Raw genomic sequence first — 22149 nt, 5'->3', positions numbered from 1 at the left:
TCATCCTCCATACTATGAGGAGTGGTTGAGTGACACTGACAGGAACAGGAGCACTGGCCGTACCAAGCATTTATGCATGGCCGGTTCCATTATGTACTACAGGTCCAATTTCAGCAGCATGTAGCTGCATGATTGGAGTCTGATGAGAGGTTGCAATCAGCTCGGTGTACAATCTTGTTATATATTTTGTCCTGTGTAAGGGGGACTGGCATTTCATGGGACATTATAGTCCAATTACTGGAGACACTCCACTCAATATTACAGTGGCTTTTGCTGTAGAAATCAGATTTTATCCTTGAACAAGAAAACAGAGCATATGATCTCTTTGTTAGTCCTCGACAAAAAAATTGATAACTCCAGATCTGGCTTGTTCTAAATCGTTCCTCAGGTTTGTAGTTTCAAGAACTCTTTACTTTAGGAATTAAACCACTTAGAAGCCACAGTACCGACAAGTTTTATTGTTACTTAAATCTCGAACAAAAACTGGCTAATCTATTCAAATCCATAGTCCACGGAGCAGAATTATCTACCATGCTTTCATACATAAAAAGTAGATAAAATTCCGATTCAACCGATGAAGAATCACTCGAGGAAACAAATCTTTTACTGAGATTAAGCTGAATTCACTTCCAACTCATAATCATGGAAAGTTGCAACGAGGCTTTGGATTTCACCAAATAAAGGAATTTAAATTTTAACATCAAAAATTAATCTTCCACATCAGCAAAAAATAGATTATACAGTGTACATCACTTGGTACAAAATAAAATTTATCATTTGTGGGTAACGCTGCTGTGCCACAAACTGCCTACGTCTGACCTACTGCAGACCCAAGCGGCAAAGAGGGTTGCTCTTTATGAGATTGAAATCAACCTGCAAATGATAAAAAATGATGTTTCAGATATAAGCAGTGATTCCTACTTAAATTATACTGTTGAATTCGGAGTAGAATTCTCGTTGATGGGTTGGTTATGGGTATTAAAAACCAGTTGACTTATAAATTGTCAGAGGTCTACTCATGGGTGACAGTATGGTAACAAATCAAGAATACAGTCACATATCATTCATTTGTTTCTTGTGGGTGGGTCAAAAGCCGGTATGTGGAATTACTAGAACAAATTCATCCGATTGATTCAAAATAAATAGAATCTCATAACTAGGATAATTGATCAAAATATTATTATTATTCTTCTCAAATACATTCTGCTTCAACTAAAATCCCTTCTATCTTCTGTTTCTCATAATGTCGGTTGTTTGGCTGGATATGTTGATTTGTTATTGCATCAACTTCTTAAACCTGATAATACATGGGTCAAGTATGGATTGATAAATGCTGAACTGGCTGATAACCCCATTGCTACCCTAGTTTGAGACTCAGCTTCTAATCCAACCATACATACTGAAGTTGTCATACCTTTGGTCCAAAGAGATCTCGAATATTGTCAATTCCGTACAAAATCATTGTGGGCCTGGATTGCACAACTTAAAATTAATAGAATTAAGCAATAAAAAATAGCAATAAACTAGGATGATAAATACTGTCAAAAATCTTGTTCCACACATCACACAGAGAGTGAAGAATGCATGGCACAAGTATGCACATAACAAACATAATCTCTACTGCATCGCTTGCCGTTTGTCTAAGAACATAATTATCTGTATAATGATGAACATGATATCTAAAAGGCAACAAACCTGTGCACAGAAATATCTTAACCAAGCATTTGATCAATAAATTAACATGCCAAATTAGTACTTTATCCTGAGTTAGCACTTCTGAACTATTCCATTCATTCTCCACCTTATCTTAAACAGGAATAAATGCTACACATGTACAGTCTTTGACAAACAAAAAAATTGCTGATGTCAAGTCTGAAAACGATTGACTTATCTTCTTAAAGTAGCTTAATAGAAACTAAAAAAAAAGTTAATGTTAGAACTTATGTAATTGTGCCCTTAAGCACCTTAAGCTGCAAATGCTAACTGTCAATTACTTCCTAATCCATGATATTCCTATTTAAACAAGGAAGCAAATCCACAGTTACCTCTCAAGGGAAAGACCCCATGCAATAACATTAACATCTTCAGGAAGCCCCATTGGAAGCAGCATTTCAGGCCTGAACATGCCAGAGTTCCCGACCTCCACCCATTTCTTTAAACCTTCATGGTAACTATGCAACAGTACTAGGTTAGACAAGGTCACAACAATATAAGTTAGTAACAGTGAAGAAGGATTTGCTACCTAAAGATTTCCATGCTTGGTTCAGTGTACGGATTGTAAGCAGGTTTGAAACGTAGCTTTGACATTCCTAAACAATTAGAACAAATAGACAATACAATCAGATAAAGATACTCACCAAGCTCCAAATATAATTGTTCAGCCAACAGCTGCATCAGAGTGCTTCAAAGTTCCACAGTTGAACAAATCATAGAAAAATAGAAAACATTTATTGGCAATGAAACAGGCAAATGACAGACAAGATGGTTTCAATTTGGATTCCACAATTGGAGAAACTGAGAAGCTTGAGTTCCTGGGTTGCATTATTAGGTAATAATGAAATCAAATGCCAAGGTGAATAAGTAGTAAACATCAAATAATTTTGCAGAGATTTGATGTTTATGGCAGTGGGTTTTAACTTTTGACCTCACAAGCTTGCATCGTTTATTGTTCACGGTTTCTCATTCTATGTAATATCAACTCAAACATAAAATTTCAAATTCCCAGGGCTTTTGGTCTCAAAATTATCCTATATATGCAAGAAACACATTTTGTACTGTTAAGAAATTTCCAAGAAGTGTCGACTGTTACATAACACATTGTGGCAACAAAACCACTAAATCTAGTGGGTATAAGATGGTTAACCTAAAACGGAAATTCTACATCTCAGTTCAAAATTTAGGATAACAGTATGATCAAAAGGCCAGAGTGCCTCGTGTTGTTAGATATGATATCGTACCAAGACGAGCAAAGAAGTCCTCCAAGACTCCAATGAGATCACCAAGGGTGAGGCCATGATCACAAATGAGTCCTGAAAACCAAGATGGTAGAACATACATAATTTGTAAGGATCAAAAGTTCAAAACTTATAATCACATCATGTCATATAAATCATAATCGTTCCAATAAGATTTAGAGTATAATCTGAGAACTGAAATTCATACCTTCTATCTGATGGAACTCTGCAAGATGAGTTCGATCTACAGCTTCATTGCGAAAAACACGATCTATAGAGTAGTATCTCTTGGGCATAAAAGGTCTCTGAACAAGACAAATAATTTAGTAAACAGCAAGCACAGAATGAAAGCAACCATAAACAAGAAAATCAAGTAAAAGAAAATAGATAAATTATATTCACAATCAAAGAATCTCGATTTTTTTAATATGTTATCTACTAATAGAAATAGAACAAGAAGAGTTGACAACATATAGAAGGGCCCAGAAACAAAAAGTTCTGCATGACCATTCCAATGCTAGATAACTGCATAAATCTAGATAAGCACAAATGATGACATCCTACATTGTCCAATCTTTTAAAGGTAAACATCTTTCGCTACATACGTGTATATGTGGACACTCTAGAACCATAAATCTAGAACCTAGAATCAATAATCCTAGATAAATGCATTGACATCTTGCACAAATTGCATAGCCTCTGGTACTTGGCAATAGAAACTAGAAAAATAAATATTTATTATTATCCATCAACAAAAAAGCCCAGATCTATTAGGTTATCAGATATTATACATGTCAATCTCAATTATGCATGCTTATTATCTTTTCAAATCCTTGTAATTGTATAGAGATTTATATATGTACATCTTTAATTTGCTATAAAAAATACTTATTTCATCATCAATATAGTAGCCTACAGCAACATGAAGATGGAATTTGAACTTAGATTAGGTTTTATGACAAAATAGCAATGTGGTTATTGGAGCCTAAATTTCATCTCACTGAATTAGTATATGGTTTCTGTAAGTTCTCACAGAGTTTTAGGGAAAATCCAATATTCTATCAAGCTTCATGGAGTTCTAGGCAAAATCAAATGGAAGCATTTGCACTTTATATATACAGTGGTAAGCAGTAAATAGGAATCTTACATGGTAAAAAAACCATCAAAATGACAAATAATGAGCCAAAAAATATCTGAACCTTAAGAGTAATAATATTACCTGCTGGGCAAGCATGTAAAGCATTCTTGTAGAAACTGCAGTTGTGTGCGTTCGAAGCAAGTTTTTTTCAGCTTCTTCCCTTTTCCAATCATATCCATAGCTGAGGAAAAAACAAGGTTTCATAAGGATCTTGATGATATGCATCACAAATAGGAGCATAATAACATACCCTTTAGATCCATATCCACCAGATTCATGAACACACTTTACTCTCTCAACATAATCTTCAGGTAAATATCTCGTGGTAGAAGGAGCTGCAAAAACAAAACAAGTAACTACAGCAAATTCTGACCAAAATCAAGGAAAACTCAATCTTATATCAAAGCATTTGACCTTTAAGAAAGAAGGTATCATGTGAATCACGAGCAGGATGCTGTTGTGGCTGGAATAATGCATCGAAATTCCAAAAGCTACAGAAGAAAAAAACAGAAATCTCATCAATCAAGTCACACCACTAAATAGCTAAATAAAAGGAGTTACAGGAATGAATCACATTCAGGAGGACCAGAAAAGTATAGAATAAAACCCGCTTAAATACTCAATATAAGGACTAAGCAATCCACCTAAACTCATTCAGTAACTGAAACAGGTTAAATAAATTGACGCGCATAGAGAAAAATTACTCTTTGAGATCTTTAATCTCATGAAACAAACACCAACTCATAAATCAAGTCACAGGGAGAATGTATTGGTTGCACTAACCAACTGCATAAATCTAATCAGTTTGTTCACTGAAAACCGTGATTTGGTTTCTTTGCAAAATGGTAATTCTCAGATTCTTATTCTTAAACAAAGAATTCAACCTGATCAAACCATCAAATCCAAGTTTTTATTAGATAACATGTAAAATTTCAAATAAAAAAATCTTTATCATGCTAAATATATCAAAAATTTCTTTTCAAGCAAACAAATTATCATGCTAAAATTATGAAAAAAATGTATCATTATTGAAAGTATAAACGTAGCCAGAAATACGAACAAGTGTGCTACCTGCTTTCAACAAAGTTATTTGTTGGCATCTCCTCAAAACTACACAAGAAAAACATTTAGTAATTATAACTTCTGAGCAATGCCACAAGTAACAAAAGAAAATAAAATTTTGTTTACCCCATTTGGAGGAAGATATTTTGAATTTCCTCACGGACCTGAAACATGTAATTTATAAGTGTAAGATAAACTTAGATCGTAAACTTTTCAATAGCAGCAAGTTTTCTTGACTGAGCAAACAGCTGAACATAATATTACATTTCCGCAGAATATGTTGTTTGCTCTCATTGGTTCTTATTATTCAATTAAAAAGTAGAGAATGAAGCATGGACAGGAACAAGATGTGATATGTGGACACCAATACAGCTGCAAATACCACTTGAGATTGCATAGTCTTGTGCTAGGTGATCACATTATTACATTTGTATATGTTTTCCTGTAGATAATCGAATAGGCCATACCCTGTGGACCATTGGTAGTTTCGTATGAATCCTGCTGCTAACTGCTATACCACTATGACACAGCACGCATGATCCCTGGACAGGACCAGAACATAAAACAGATATCCTTAGTCACTAACAACCTCCAGAATGGGCTTACCATGTTGATAGGACCTTGTTATTCTTTGTTTAGTTTTTAGTGTCAACTTAGGCACTAAGACCCCCATATCGAGGTTACCATGATAATAAGGCCTTGATTTTTCTTTTTCTGTTTTTAGTTTTTGGTGTTAATGAAGCTCAAATATGCATCATCAGAAATAAGATCAGCCAATTTTCATTTATTCATACATCCAGCATTACCAGCCAACAAAACTTTAGTATAACACAGCAAGTTGACATAACACTTACCTTCATGGAAATATAAAAAAATTGAAAACCTTCATTATAACAGCAATGAATCCATTATAATTCCAACAATACTTCACTATGTTTTATTTCAAACTTGTTCCAATTTAGGCGAACTTCATTCTAATGAAAAAAACTTCCCTTTACCATTTGCAAAGTGACCAGAAGAAAGAGTCAAGCACCAGGTTTACTAGTAAAATATTACTGACATCACTTTTCAGAAACAGATTTACAAGACCTTGCATTAACTAAAAATATTTTGACCAATGTGTTCCTGCCAATCAGTATCACTCATTCAATATTCCAAGAAAAACCTCATTTATGACAGAAAACAAAATTAACAAAAAAAGCAGGTTTATGACTGCAGTTACATAACCTCATTAGACAACAGTAGCTATAACACTTAGCTGCTTAAACTAAATGATAGTAGGCTGTGGAGTATATCTTTCTAAGATATTGAAGATTCAGATCTATGACTCCCAAAAATGCAAAACAGCAGAATTTGTCATATCAAGTTGTTCCCATTTATGATACTAAGTTTTGATGTAGGTTTTGATGAAATAAAAGTTGGTCATGTTTTTCCTCTTCTAGAATTGATGCTCAAACAGAAGGAACATAATAAATGATAATATTAGCTAATATACCCATCTTCCTTAAACCACATCATGAACCAAACCACGAAGTGATGATATACGCTTGCAAATTCTTGTTAGATTGTTGCTTCTCAAAAGGTAAATGCTATATCTTCCAAAGTTTGCTAATATGAAATTTCATATGCTAAGCATCAACCATCTTAAGTTTTGTACAACAAAGTATGATTTAAATTTACACAATTAACCATGACTTATTTTCTTTGCAATTAAATATATAAAAGATACTCAACAAATAATGCCTACTCTTCATCTTTGCTCATACATCCAAGATCAAATATGTATCATCAGAAGCAACAGAGAAAGAAGGTGTGAGTTTAACCATGCCTCAAGCAAAGGTTGCAGATGGCCAATTTGGATTGGTTGCCCTTGAGCATTAAGATTATACTCTTTGAACTCTAAATCTTTCCAATCACCCCTTCAGTAGCAGAAAACAAATATAAGTAACAGAACACAAATGTTTGTCACAAAAAAATTTCATGCACAAAATAAGAAATATGCACAGGAGCAAAGTGATTATAAAAACTAGTTTAATATACCCATCTAGAAAATTATTAATAAATACGAATGAAAATTAGTTTGAGATAGCTGCAAATATATCTTAGATGCAGAATAATGGCTAAATGTGTCAATGTCACAAATAAATAGGACAAATTGATATTACAGAAAACATAGTTTTGCTATGTTAAATAAGCAAAAATGAAATAAAAGATGGATATAACAATAGTAAATTGACAACAAAAAATGGCTAGCATAGATATAGGAGTGAGATATAACAGAGCTGTCATGCAATAATCAATGTTCCTGCAAAAACAGACTGTGTATGTCAGTATTGTAAGACAAGAAAGAACCAAACATTTGTAAGCATGTTTAAAATACCACTTGCATCAGATGGTATGGGCCAGTATTTATTAGACTGACGGCCAAACAACACATGGACCATAAGATTTCATCCAGTTTGGTCCTGTATGGATTGAATCACCCAATAAGCAATGGCTTGCTGGGAAGTAAGCAAACCAATACCGAAGGGTACTGGATGAGTAGCAGTATTCTCTTTTTCTTGTTTATGATAGCTATCATAGTTGTCATTTTTCTTCTTTATCTCTCTGTCTCTCTCTTCCTTCCTCTGCCGCCACTTCCTCCTCGTGTCGCCATTACCACCGCCCCACCACATTGCCACCATCTCCCTCTGTGCTGCATCACCGCTGCACCCGATTCCTACTCCCTGCCTCCTTTTCTTCATCAGCCTCCTCCTTCTCCTCCCTCTTCTCTCTTTTAATTCTCCCCACATCCCCCAGTTTAGTCGGCACAATGGTATACCTATCTGTAAAATGATGATATATTTTCATAATATAATCCTGAATCAATTATAACAGCAAAATTGTTGTTGGAGCACCTGCATGTGCATTTTTTTATCAGAATGCATCAAAAACTCAACAGGATGTGCCACAAAGCAGCCACATATATATACGGACCAACATACATTTTAACTTCAAAATCCTTCTAGAACTGAAACACAGAAAGAAGTTGACGTAATAACCTAATGTTCAGATTATAACAAATACTTAAATCATAAAAATGATGAATGGTACCTTTGCAGATGTTCTCTAGTCAAATCAGTCGCGGCCTTTTTCCTCTTTGAAACATACTTGGAACCTTTTCTCAGTGTGTAACCCCTCCATGTCCTGTCAAAAGAGTTAAGCCAAGTACGACATTGTACATATTGGATTGCAGCATCAGGAATTTGACTAATAAATCTATTGCCAAATAAGTGCAAAAATATCGTTTTGATTTAAATTCAGTTTTCCAATCAATTGCAAGCAAGAACTACACGAGAGAACGAGCGAGCAAGAGAGAGAGAGAGAGCAGAGTCAACCACATGAGTCCATATGCAAGATCACCATTCCATGCACAATGATCCAAAAAGAAGTAATTTTTTCCTTACTATAAGATGACTTGCTATCTTCTTGGAGATTAGCTTATTTCACTTGGATGGTAGAAACTCTGAAAGCTTATACAATATCTTCTGTGCTTATTCATCTCCCGACTGCAGGTTGGTTTCCTAAAAAGATTATTTCCTAGATTGCAAAACAACTTCGAGCTTTCTGATAGCATCATAGGACTGTTCTCACAAACTTACATCTCATCTACCGGGAGGTTGTACCCCTTCTGGAAACCAGAAAATTATATCTCCCATGGGAATGCCAACCAAGATGGTTAGTTGATTGTTGATCCTCAGTCTTTGGTGAAGACAAAGTGGTCTTGTGTTGTCCTTAAAGGCTGTTCATGTAGTTGGTCAGCTATCTGTGTTGGAGGTCAAGCTATCAAAGACCATTTTGGAAGATTGGAGTAGGTAAATGAATCCCTTGTCCAACTTCAATCCCTCTAAAGTGATCAGCTTTGGTGCTTGAACCTCTTGATATATCACAATTAAGCTTGATTGAAAATCTGCTATCAAAATATTGCATTTAGAATGTGATAAAACTTGAAGTACCAGATCTCCAAAATCATGTTTTTTTCAAATTTAAAAGACAACCCTCTTCTTTTTTCTCAAGATGAAACGAAGATGAAGAAGCTATTCAGCCTTAATTTTTCATAGTTGCAGGTCAAAAATTATGGCAGGGTCAATTCAGAAGCACAATACAATGGATCATTTAAAGTCGGGAAGGATCTTCTATAGCAACATTGAGTGTTGAAATAAACAATAATGAAAGCCAAACTAAACCTTGCAATGCTAAATGGAGTACTAAAAGAATAAGAGCTTTTACTCATTCACTATGTAATTATTTGCCAGATAATCCACATGTAAATAGCTAAAGATCAACTTCAATGATGCCTTTGACCCAAATTCTTATTTCCAAGGGGAAGGATTTCTTGTCAAAAAGTTTAATGATTCTCTATATCCTATATATAGGTTGAACAAATTTCAAAGATATTTTGTATTGTAGCAGATATATAACCAACATGGTAGGGAATTCAACAACTTTTGAGCTGTCTTGTGCAGGTGAGATGTTAATAAAGAAATAAGGGTTAGAGAAAAGAGAATTTTAAATTGGAGAATAAAAATAAAATAACAAGTGGTCACTCATAACACCCTTTTAGTTATTGTGAAGTCCCTATGAACTCCTTTTTCCTAGTAAAGTGACCACATTTTTGTGAATACCAGAGTCCTAAACAACAATAGTTTGACTCCAAGTAAACACCAAAATCAATGACAAAGCAAGCAAAGAGAATTTTTTAAGTTCTACCGATCAAATATTCTTAGTCCTTTTCAAATTATTTTACATTGCGAAAGATGAGAATGTTATATAAAACTGGGTAGCATCATATTAAGAAATTTCTACCAATATTTACCTTGAACCAAAACTCTATATAGTAGGTAAATCCTGTCATGTTTCAGCAGTGTAACTAAATTAGATAACAACTCCAAATAGATTCTCAGCTGACCATATTTCACTCTAATCAACGACTAAACAATAATAACGAAATTACAAAATAATCCAATAAATAAACAATACAGACTAAAATAAACCTATCTGAACACAAGATCATCTTAATCTGCTCGATCCCTTCTAACAAACTAGGTTGCACCAATATCAAGAAATTGTAACAGCCCATATTTACAGAATCAGTCTTTTCTATCCAAACAAGAAAAAGTAAAGTTGATGAAAAAAGTGTTTATTACTGTTTGACAATAAGCTTTCTTTTTGACAGATCTGCAACATCATTCCCATCAACAACCTGCAAACATAACAAATTTAGCAACTCCAATCTGCAAATGAGATTATAACAATAATGCCAAATAAATTCTGCTGGGTACAAAATTAAAATTGGTACATTGAAATTTAATTCATACATAGAATGCCTACTAGTAATTTAAAAATAATATCAATAAGCACAACTTTTTCCTCATACTGTGAGATGTAGCAAGTCTAGATAGGACTTGATAGTATTCTTCCAAAGCATTTTGTCCATAAGAATCCTCCATTTCCAATTTGTTCATACAACATCAAACTAAGGCCATGATTCTGATTAGTAGAATATCGTTATGATCAAAGAAGAAAAAATATTAAATATAAATAGAAGAGCTATCACAAATAGAATCTGAAAGCTTACTTTTCGTTTGTACAATAAATAAATAGCAAAATAATTTTAAGTCCAGGATTCAAATCTTAGTTTATTACCAACTTTGATAATCCATTGGACCAATACAGGTTGGTATATCACTTCTCTCATCTTCTAATTGGAGGATATATAATTAGCAGCAGTACTTTTGAGTACTTCTCAAAGTTGCACATACCAGACTGGTACAGTACCAGTATACCAAGCATATATTCAACTATCCCACCCAATATCATTGAATAAAATATTTAAATAATAAAATTGAATGGTGTAAGACTTGTATCAACTAGCAAGCTTTATGTTTTGATACTAGTACATGGTCAGACTAGTGAATATCAGTCCATCGAGATTAGAAAACTTGCTTTGAGTCACTAGTCAATGACATTAATGAACTAAAACGAAAAATCAACACAAGGGTTGGTGATCAGGACTAGAACTATCTGAAAATACAGCAAAAAATTCAATTGCAAAAAAATGTAACTATCATGGAAACAGACTATGATGGCCAATTTGATACAGGTATTTGATGAGAAGCAAAAAATTCATCATCAGAAACCTTTCCCTCTTCAATTCTTTTAAGCAAATCCTTGACTTTGTCCTCCACATTTTCAACCTACAAAAGAGAGTAAAAAATAAATCATTCTGAGCATAGTGGATTAGAATTTTAGTAGTGGTCTGAACTCTGAAACATGCATCACAACATAATAAATCAAATCAAATTCAATAAATTATTTAACAGGAAGTTGATGTCATAAAGAGACAAGTTGCAATAATCTTAACAAATAATAAATTTTGATATTTCAATTTGAAAAATGAAGTGATTGATCAAAGCTAAATGCCTCAGCTAACCATGTACAAACTATGAATTGACTTTTGCTACACACTTGTTAGCTGGTGTTGCAATTAGAGCAACAATATTCTTAGCTGGTCCACTACAACAAATATCATATCATGAAGACAATTTCTCCTTTTGTGATCACATTTAAGCAAATAGACTTGGCTACTATTTTATAATGCATATGTTGTCAAATATCTAACTCGTGGATGATAAGCAACACATATTAGGAAATCAATGTCTATTTGATTAGAAAAACTCTGTAGATTTCATTATTATGATCTGCTATTTACCCACCAAGGTTACTACAAAGAAATAGGTATACTAGCAACACTAAGATGAATAATTCATCTTCAGACTTAAAGAACTTCTTTAGCATATTAAGGTACCATTAGTACATCATATTATATAATTTTGACCAGTGATTTAAATAGGCGCTCGGGTACTCACCTAACCGCTCGGGTGAGGCGAGGCAAGGCACGAGCGCCTCGTGTGCACCAGGCGGCATGCTTCAATGAGGCGCCACCTGGGTGCCCACCCAAACGCAAGTGCTGGGCACTTCGGGCGAGCGCTCGATTCCATTAGGCAAACCAAACAGGTTTAAGGTTGGTTTGGTTTGTAATTTCTTACCTCAAAAGCCACACTTCACACCCGCGCGACCCCGAGGAACGCTAGCACTGCTTCTGCCTCCGCCGTCGATGCTATCAGTCGCTGCCTTCGTCGCAAACACAGCGGACCGAGCCTTCTTCTGTTGTCGACGGACGAGTCCGACGGCCCCCCTAGCTTCCTTCCGCTATCGCTTCCTTCCACTATCAAGGGAGAGGCCCACAGGTTCCTCCGCTACCGACGAACTGTCACGACCTTAGCTGGAATTGCCTAAGGCGTGAGGCACCCTTGCGGCCAAAGACTCGAACTTAGCTTGCGTTGCCTAAGTCGCGAGTCACCCGTGTGGCAAAGACGCGAACTTAGCTTGCGTTGCCTAAGTCGCGCTTCGCCCTTGCGATCTTGCTCCGCAAGGATCAGCCACTTTGTAACCTCTCGCAGGTCCCGAAGGACCTGTAAAAGAGAAAGAGAGTTAGATCGAAAGAACGAGCAACGGACAAGTCCCGAAGTCTCGCGAAAAGGAAAGCTTTACAAGCAATTCGTCGAACACCTTGTGTGCACAAGAGAAAAGAGGGAGAGGGAGAAAAACAAGGCTTTCAAGGATGAACGAACAGCTGCAAGCCCACAAACAGCCGCTCACCTGGTCCCGGGCGCAAAACCAAGTTCCCGTAAAGGTCACGTGCGAACTTGTGAAAGAGTGTTCAACGCCCGGTATATAACCGAAGCCCCATCCAGCCCTGTGCCACCCGGGGGGTTCCTGGGGTCTGAGATGGCTGACATTTTGGTGAGCGGAGGCAGCTCTCCGCTCACCTCCCGCGGCACGCGAAAACGGAGCTGTTTTGGGCTGTTTTGGGGCTGTTTTGCTCGGTTCGGTGAGCGGTCGCTTTGCAACGCTGCAGCTTGTTCGAACTTACATATTTACAAGCAAAATGACCCAAAACCATGAGAAAACACACTGTCAAGCAGCTGTACATGCAGGTGTGAGCGACGAACGGTTCGTTGAACGAAGTTGTTGCGGGTGCGCGACGACCATTCGTGACATTCTCCCCCACTTAAACTGTCGACGCCCTCGTCGACGCTTGTTGGTAGTTGTTGATGACTTCTTCTTCATGTCGCAGGGCGTCTTCAGGCTCCCAACTGGCTTCAGTTCGGGGAAGCTTTCGCCACTTCACCAAGTACTCTGTCTGTTCCGCTCCGCTGGGTAGCTTTATCTTACGATCCGCCAGAATGGTTTCCACTCGCTTCTCGTAGGAGGCTGTGATGGGAGGAAGCCGAGTTGGAACACTTCGAGAAGCATCTTGCGGATCCGAATGGTAGGCCTTCAGGTTGCTGGCGTGAAGAACGTTGTGAATTTTGAACCACGCCGGCAGCTGCAACTTGTAAGAAACATTGTCTACTCTGCTGATAATTGGGAAGGGCCCTTCATACTTACGCACCAATCCTTTGTGAACTCTGTTCCTGAAGAATTGGAGTGATGCTGGTTGGAGCTTTACCAACACCAAATCGCCAACTTTGAACTCTTGTGGTCGCCTTCCCAAGTCTGCCCACTTCTTCATCCGTTTTGCCGCCTTCTCCAAGTAAGCTCGCGCAATATCGGCATTTCGATGCCACTCCTTTGCGAAATGATAGGCTGATGGACTACTCCCAGTATACCCAATTGCCATAGTGTGCGGAGTAGACGGTTGTTGTCCTGTGATAATTTCGAAGGGGCTCTTGTTGGATGCAGAGCTCCGCTGCAAGTTGTAGGAGAATTGGGCGATGTCCAACAGCTTCACCCAATCTCGTTGATTGGCACTCACATAGTGCCGGAGATACTGCTCCAAGAGCGAATTTATTCTTTCAGTCTGGCCATCCGTCTGGGGGTGGAGGCTTGTAGAGAAGTATAACTTTGACCCCAACAATTTGAATAGCTCGGTCCAGAATCGTCCCAGGAACCGAGCGTCACGATCACTAATGATATTGTGTGGGACTCCCCAATACTTCACTACACCCTTCATCATCAGTCTGGCCGCCTCTTCAGCTGAACAGTGTAGGGGAGCAGCAATGAAAGTTGCATACTTTGAAAACCGATCGACCACCACGAGTATCGATCCAAGTCCCCCTACAGGTGGCAAGCTTGATATGAAGTCTAAGGAAATGCTCTCCCATGGCCTCTCTGGTACGGGCAACGGCTCCAAAAGTCCCACCGGCTTCCGCTGCTCCGCCTTGTCTTGTTGGCAAGTAAGGCATGTTCGAACATACTCCTCCACATCAATCCCCATCTTTGGCCAGTAGAAGGCCCTCTCCACGAGAGCCAACGTTCTGTGAATGCCGGGGTGTCCAGCCCAAAGGGAATCGTGACACTCTTTTAAGAGTTCACGCCTTAAATTGTCCACTCGGGAAACATAAACCCTATTCCCTTTTGTGTAAACAAGTCCCTCCTGGACCCAAAATCATCGTGCCTTGCCTTCTTTGATGAGCTGCATCAGGATAACTGCCTGGGGATCACTATACAGTCCATCTCTGATTCGGGAAAGGAAGTTGGAGTGTAACTGACTTGCTTGGCCTCTGCCCTCCAGTTGTGCAGCATTCACGCATTCCACTTTCCGACTCAGCGCATCGGCCACGGCATTCGCCTTCCCGAGCTTGTATTCCATTGCCATATCAAATTCAGCCAGGAAGTCCTGCCACCGTGCTTGCTTTGGGGAGAGCTTCTTCTGAGTTTGGAAATAACTCAGGGCGATGTTGTCTGTCCTCAGCACAAATCGCGACCCGAGAAGGTAGTGTCGCCAAACTCGTAGACAGTGGATCACTGCTGTCATCTCCTTCTCATGCACTGGATACTGCCTCTCGGTCTCGTTGAGTTTGCGGCTCTCGTAGGCCACCGGATGACCTTCTTGCATGAGTACTCCTCCAATAGCGAAGTCCGAAGCATCTGTGTGGACTTCAAAGGGCTCTCCATAGTTTGGCAATTTGAGCACTGGTTCTTCTAGGACAGCAGCTTTCAAGTCTTGGAATGCTATCTCACATTTGTCCGACCACTTCCAAGGCTGCTCCTTCTTCAGCAACTCCGTCAGTGGGGTTGCCCGCTTCGAATACCCGGCAATGAAGCGTCGATAGTAGTTGACGAAACCAAGGAAGGATCTCAACTCTGGCACCTTCTTTGGAGTTCGCCATTCCGCAACTGCTTGCACTTTCGACTTGTCCATCCGAATGGAGCCATCACCGATTCGATGCCCCAAGAATAGGATCTCAGTTTGAGCAAAGTAGCATTTCTCCCTTTTTACGAACAACGTGTTCTCCCTGAGAACCTTGAAAATCGTCCGAAGGTGCTTGACGTGCTCCTCGAGCGTTTGGCTGTAGACGACGATATCGTCTAAGTAGACGACCACGAACTTATCCAAATACTCCTTGAATAGCTGGTTCATGAGAGTACAGAATGTGGCCGGAGCGTTGGTTAAGACGAAAGGCATCACCAAGAACTCAAACGCTCCATACCTGGTCACACAGGTAGTCTTCGCTTCGTCGCATTCAGCAATGTGCACCTGCCAATACCCCGACCGAAGGTCGAGTTTTGAGAAATACTTGGCCTTGCCCGGTTGGTCGAACAAGTCCGCGATGAGCGGGATGGGATACTTGTTCTTCACCGTTACTTTGTTGAGGGCTCGATAGTCGACGCATAATCGGAGGCTCCCATCTTGTTTCTTCTGGAAGAGAACTGGAGCTCCGAAAGGTGCTTTTGAGCTGCGGATGAGACCACCACTTAGCAGTTCACCTAACTGCTTTATGAGTTCTGCCAACTCTGGCGGGGGCATGCAGTAGGGTGGTCTTGCTGGAGGCTTCACTCCTGGCTCTAGCTCGATGCTGTGATCCACGCCTCTGCGTGGTGGGAGAGTCTTCGGCAACTCGGGTGGCATAACGTCTTTGAACTCTTTTAGGACGCTTGCCACCACAGCAGGTTCTTGAATGGCCTCCTTGTTGAGTGGCTCTAGCTTCATGGCAGCCACGAATGTCAGTTCGCCTTTTCGCACCCCTTTCTTCAATTGTAATGCCGAGAGGTGTTGGGGCTCCTTGGTTCCTTTCCAAGAGACGGGAACCACGCAGGGGTCATCGCCTCCCATCATACATAGGGAGTTCAAGAACGGCATCGGCACCAACTTTGTCGCGTGCATAAACTCCATTCCAAGAATCACTTGGAAGTCGTCCAATGGCACGGCCATCATGTTGGTGTTTCCGCTCCAAGTCCCAATTTTGATAGGAACACCTTTCGCCAACCCGGAGATTCGCTTGGCCTCCGAGTTCACCGCCTTCATTCGACTTGGGCTCTTCTCCAAGGTCAACCCAAGTCGCTGTGCTTCGCGATCGGCTATGAAATTGTGGGTAGCACCCGTATCCACCATTGCACGGGTCGTTTGGCCATTTAGCTTGATGTCCACATACATCAGCTCGCTACTTCCTGCTTTTTGTGCCTTCGTCTTCATGTTCTCCCCCACTTGACCCCGCATAGCGTTCAACAAACGCATTGCTCCCATTCGGGGTCCTTGCGACTCCTCATCGTCGCTGCTGGATTCTGAACTGCTCGAACTAAGAGCAACAGCTTTGCCCTTGTCCGATCGGGGAGGGTGGATGGAAGCCGTCAAGGCATTGAGTGCCTGTTTCTGTGGGCACTCCCTTACCATGTGCGATCCTCCGCACAAGAAGCATCCTCCAGGTTTTGAGGCCTTGCCTTTCGGGTTCGGCCCTTTGTGGGAGCTCTTCTTCTTCTGTTCGCCCCCGAGCTCCTTCCCTCGAGAATGTTTTGGAGGGCGATTGCCTGAAGATTGTTTCCTTCTCGCTGGGTCTTCAGAGGAAACAAAGTCGGTAAGCCTTTCTGCAGCTGCAATTGCCCCGACTACATCAGTAACATTCCTTCGATTCAACTCCTGTTGAGCCCATGGTTTCAAACCATCAAGGAAGCTGAACAACTTGTCCTTCTCGGACATGTCCTGTATGTCCAGCATTAGTGCAGAAAACTGCTTCACATAGTCTCGGATGGTGGTACTTTGGCTGAGTTGTCTCAACTTCCTTCTTGCGACGAACTCTGTGTTCTCCGGTAGGAACTGAGTTCTCAACTCCCGCTTCAAGTCTTCCCATGTGTCGACTCGACACCGACCTTGTTGGATTTCCTCCCAACGAGTTCGCCACCAAAGTTTTGCGTCTCCATTCAGATACATTGTTGCTATAGAAACTTTGGTATCTTCAGAATCGGGCCTCGTAGCTCGGAAGTATTGCTCCATGTCGAACAGAAAGTTCTCGAGCTCCTTGGCATCTCTGGCCCCTCCATATCCATGGGGCTCAGGTGCCCTCAAATTTTGTGGCGGTGCAGCACGAGTGTTGCCTCCTCCCGCATTTAGCGTTCTTGTAAGCATGGCCACCTTTGCGGTGAGTTCCGCCACAACATCTTGTAAGTGCTGCACGGAGTCCTTGGTGTCATCAGACAGTCGGTCGACTAGGGCCTCGACCTTGTCGATCCTGGACTCCGCTTCCTCTTGTGAGCTCTCTACCCCAACAAGTCTTTGTTGGCCATGGTAGAGTTCCTCCATGCTCGCTTCCAGAACATCCAGGCGGGTTTCCACCGTCGTGAGTCTCTCCTTATGACTCTTTTTCCCAGTTAGCGCACCAGATTGCGCTTCCTCCGCTCGCGGAGAGTTGCCAACTTCTCGCTCATCCTGTTCGCTGCCGCGATCCTAGTGAGCGGCTCCAACAGCATGAGAGCGAGTGTGCACATGCAGCCCACCTGCGGCTGCTTGGGGCAAGGGTCCGGCTTGCCCCGTCTTGCTTGATTCGCCACGATGCTTTGCCATGGCGAAGTTGCGAAGTTCGTTCGCTATTCGATCGAAGAGCTTGCCCTCTCTGATACCACAATGTCACGACCTTAGCTGGAATTGCCTAAGGCGTGAGGCACCCTTGCGGCCAAAGACTCGAACTTAGCTTGCGTTGCCTAAGTCGCGAGTCACCCGTGTAGCAAAGGCGCGAACTTAGCTTGCGTTGCCTAAGTCGCGCTTCGCCCTTGTGATCTTGCTCCGCAAGGATCAACCACTTTGTAACCTCTCGTAGGTCCCGAAGGACCTGTAAAAGAGAAAGAGAGTTAGATCGAAAGAACGAGCAACGGACAAGTCCCGAAGTCTCGCGAAAAGGAAAGCTTTACAAGCAATTTGTCGAACACCTTGTGTGCACAAGAGAAAAGAGGGAGAGGGAGAAAAACAAGGCTTTCAAGGATGAACGAACAGCTGCAAGCCCACAAACAGCCGCTCACCTGGTCCCGGGCGCAAAACCAAGTTCCCGTAAAGGTCACGTGCGAACTTGCGAAAGAGTGTTCAACGCCCGGTATATAACCGAAGCCCCATCCAGCCCTGTGCCACCCGGGGGGTTCCTGGGGTCTGAGATGGCTGACATTTTGGTGAGCGGAGGCAGCTCTCCGCTCACCTCCCGCGGCACACGAAAACGGAGCTGTTTTGGGCTGTTTTGGGGCTGTTTTGCTCGGTTCGGTGAGCGGTCGCTTTGCAACGCTGCAGCTTGTTCGAACTTACATATTTACAAGCAAAATGACCCAAAACCATGAGAAAACACACTGTCAAGCAGCTGTACATGCAGGTGTGAGCGACGAACGGTTCGTTGAACGAAGTTGTTGCGGGTGAACGACGACCGTTCGTGACAGAACGCCCTCTGGAGCTTTCGTCGTTGTTGTCTGCAGCTTTCGTCGTTGCTACTGCTGTTGTTCGCAGCTTTCGCCGTTGTCACTGCTACTATCCGCAGCTTCCCTCGTTGTCGCTACCGCTGCTGTCGTTCGCAGCGCTGCCGCAACTATCTTAAACTAATCCTCCACCGCTGCTGCTATCTCCCTCTGTTACTGTTAACATTTTTTCTCCCCTCTCTAACAACAAGTAATATACTATTAACAGTATATTTTTAATTTAACATCATATTTTAATTTAAATATTTATATTTTTAATTATATTATATATTTTTTTATTTTAATATTTCAGAGAATATTTTTCTCCCCCTCTAACTTAAGTAATATACTGTTAACAGTATATTTTTTATTTAATATCATATTTTTATTTAAATAATTATATTTTTAATTATATATTTTTATTTTTTATATTTAAATATTTCATAGCGCTTCGGACGTTTTGGAACCTTGGCACCTTTTGGTGCCTAGCACTTTTTAAACCATTGATTCTGACTAACTCATAAATAGGCCAACTAATGAACTCAACACAATGTGAAACTTGTTTTAAGGATAAAACCCTTTAAAAACATTTGTAATGATCAATGCAGTTCACTTATATTAAGCTTCCAGGATCCTTTTCAAGACTTTTGGAAGGTTGAAACTGCTGGACTTAATAACTTGATCCACAAAAGAAACACCAAACTGCAACAACTTGACATATTTTAATATACAAAATGTGATATAACCTCATTTTGAATGTAAAGTATAGAATCTCAAATCCCCCAAGTAAACAATTGATTGGTAAGAGTAAATTACAAACTCACCCTCTATCAAGATATCTAAGAAAATTGTGTACCGATACTAAGAACAGAAATCCAATCGACCTTAATTATCTCCAGAAAAACTTCAGCAATAATGACAGATGCCATTCTCTTGCGACAGACTTCTTTCCCCTCAATCAAATATCTTTAATCCTAAACACTTACACTTAAGATAGTGCAAGCCTAAAATTATTGCGGAGTATGAGCCTTATGGCCTTCAAAGCTGCTTGATTAAGAAAAAATTGCCAAAAATGAGTACCAACTAGCTTCAATCATTTGAAACTCTAAACTGTTAAACTACCTATGGACTATGAGCCTAAACTTATTGTTGATTATGAGTATTATGGCCTTCAAAGCTACTTGATTAATAAAAAAATGCCAAAAATGAGTACCAACGAGCCTCAGATCATTTGAAAACCAAATCTGTTAAATCATACTACCAATCCTTCAAAATGCTCTGACCATGAACATCTTGCAATATGAAACCAAAAAATTACAAAAGAAAATTAGTTACCAATTGATATACAAGTAAATGGCAAACTTTGTGATTAGCACAAGCATCATTTATATATTCATAGAAATAAGAAGCATCAACCTATCACAACAATGAGAAAAAAAAGACCGAATACGTTTTGGTAACTGATGATAGTAGTAATACTAACACCTACCATCAGTACAAAATATATGTAGAATGAACATATCTCCATACTAAACACACAATCAAAATTTTCTAAAGTTATTAGTCAAGCCCACAATACTAGAATAAGGATAGCCCAGTGCATCCAGTTTCCGCCAATGAAAAATATGGGAAAGATAAGCAAATGCAATCTTACCTTTACAAGCAAAGTGGCTTAACAAACACAACACTTACTACATATTATGTGAGACCACAACAAAACAAGTACAATATGAATGCTGATGATAACAGCATTGTAACAATATAAAAAGGGGACCAATTTTTGTGGAAAAGAACAACTAGGAATTATTGTAAATAAATAATAGAATTTCTATTTAATGTTTGTGCAAAACTTAAGTGTTAGCAAAAGTCAAGCATATAAAACTTCATATCAAAGCAGAAATTAGTGCTGCACATCCAACATCATCCAAGATCCAGAGACAATATTAACAATACTACCTACCACGCTCAAGTCACAAATGGACCAGTTGTGGCATCATGCAACTTTTTGGCTCCCATATGGCCAGGAGAAAAACCTAACATCAAATATCCTAGTGCACAAAGATTTAGCTATGAATATGACTTATATATATATACCACCACCCCCCTCAAGTCACTGTCAAACCAGTTGTGGCATCATCCAACGTTTTGGCTCTCATATAGCAGCAGGAGCAGAAAAACCTAATATCTATTATCTACGTGCTCAAAGATTCAGCTACGAATATCACAGTATCTATATGTGTACATTGTACAATATACTTGAATATTGTATATATCAAACAAGTATTAGAAACTGTAATGCATTCCAGCGACAAATAGAAAATATAAAAGACAAGGGCAATGAGATTTTACCTTTCTTGTTACAGACCCTTTGGCAATCTCAATCCAGCCATTCTTTTTAGCCCAGGATGAGCCTATACTGAAAACCTTGGGATCCAATTTTGCCTGGCCCAAAAAGAAAATGATAAACGATATCCATAAGAACAATATTGCTTCTTATGCTAGCAATAGAAAAACACAAAAAAGATCGTGATTTTCATAATATCATAACCAGTTTTGTTTCCAGACCAAGATTCAACAATAAAACAACACGGACCTTAAGATTTGCCAACGAGATCCCTTCTACGGGTACAGCTAAGAAGAAGTTAACCTCTGGCGATCCTTCAAGTGCATACTGTTTCCCCTCTTCGCTGACGAGATAATTATCCTTCTTAAAATCCTGCACGAAACCCCAAAAACTACTGAAACTGAATCAAGATTAGGACTGGCGTATAGATCTACGGGGAACGAAGGGGGAAAACCTTGGCCTCGACGATCTCGAAGCCATGGAGCCGCTTGATGACGTTCTCGAGTTCGGTGTGGTCGACCCCGATGCTAGCAGAGAACTGATGCGAGTCGGCTATCTCGTCGTTGGTCTGAAGAAACCCTAGAATTGCGTCCTCCGCCATTTCTGTAGACCGCCGCCCGCTGTCTCCGCCTTCTCAATGGTTTGCGAGCCGCTCCAAAACCCTTCGCCGGTCTACCAAGCAAGAAATCGGTGCGAGAGCGAGAGCGTGACGTAAATCGCGTCACTTCATACCAAGCTTTGTGACGGTTTCGTTTCTCGCCGACATCCGTTGTTACAAATGACGTTTTGAGATTTATGTAACGGGAAATAGAAGTTTATAACAGTGTTATACAGATTGAAGACCGACTTCATTAAAATGTGACGTACATAACACATTCTAATTTATAGTACTAAATTAC

General features: G+C 40.0%; 1 protein-coding gene across 1 annotated transcript; it reads right to left on the bottom strand.

The window, feature by feature from the left end:
- Window positions 1-637: 637 nt before the first annotated feature.
- On the bottom strand, window positions 638-21949 carry LOC135634076 (phenylalanine--tRNA ligase alpha subunit, cytoplasmic-like). The gene is made up of 18 exons (XM_065144257.1): window positions 21705-21949; window positions 21500-21622; window positions 21256-21348; window positions 11334-11390; window positions 10341-10396; window positions 8248-8340; window positions 6983-7073; window positions 5281-5318; window positions 5164-5202; window positions 4507-4583; window positions 4343-4427; window positions 4174-4273; window positions 3163-3259; window positions 2958-3029; window positions 2243-2309; window positions 2046-2171; window positions 1415-1469; window positions 638-873 (listed from the first exon to the last, which is right to left on the bottom strand). Exons 1-18 carry the CDS (start codon window positions 21849-21851, stop codon window positions 820-822), a joined length of 1470 nt encoding a protein of 489 aa, XP_065000329.1. The 5' UTR covers window positions 21852-21949; the 3' UTR covers window positions 638-819.
- Between the last annotated feature and the right edge of the window lie 200 nt (window positions 21950-22149).

This window comes from Musa acuminata, chromosome BXJ3-3 (assembly GCF_036884655.1).
Source record: "Musa acuminata AAA Group cultivar baxijiao chromosome BXJ3-3, Cavendish_Baxijiao_AAA, whole genome shotgun sequence".
In the NCBI taxonomy this organism is placed as follows: Eukaryota; Viridiplantae; Streptophyta; class Magnoliopsida; order Zingiberales; family Musaceae; genus Musa; species Musa acuminata.
This window is presented reverse-complemented; position numbering and strand designations above follow the sequence as displayed.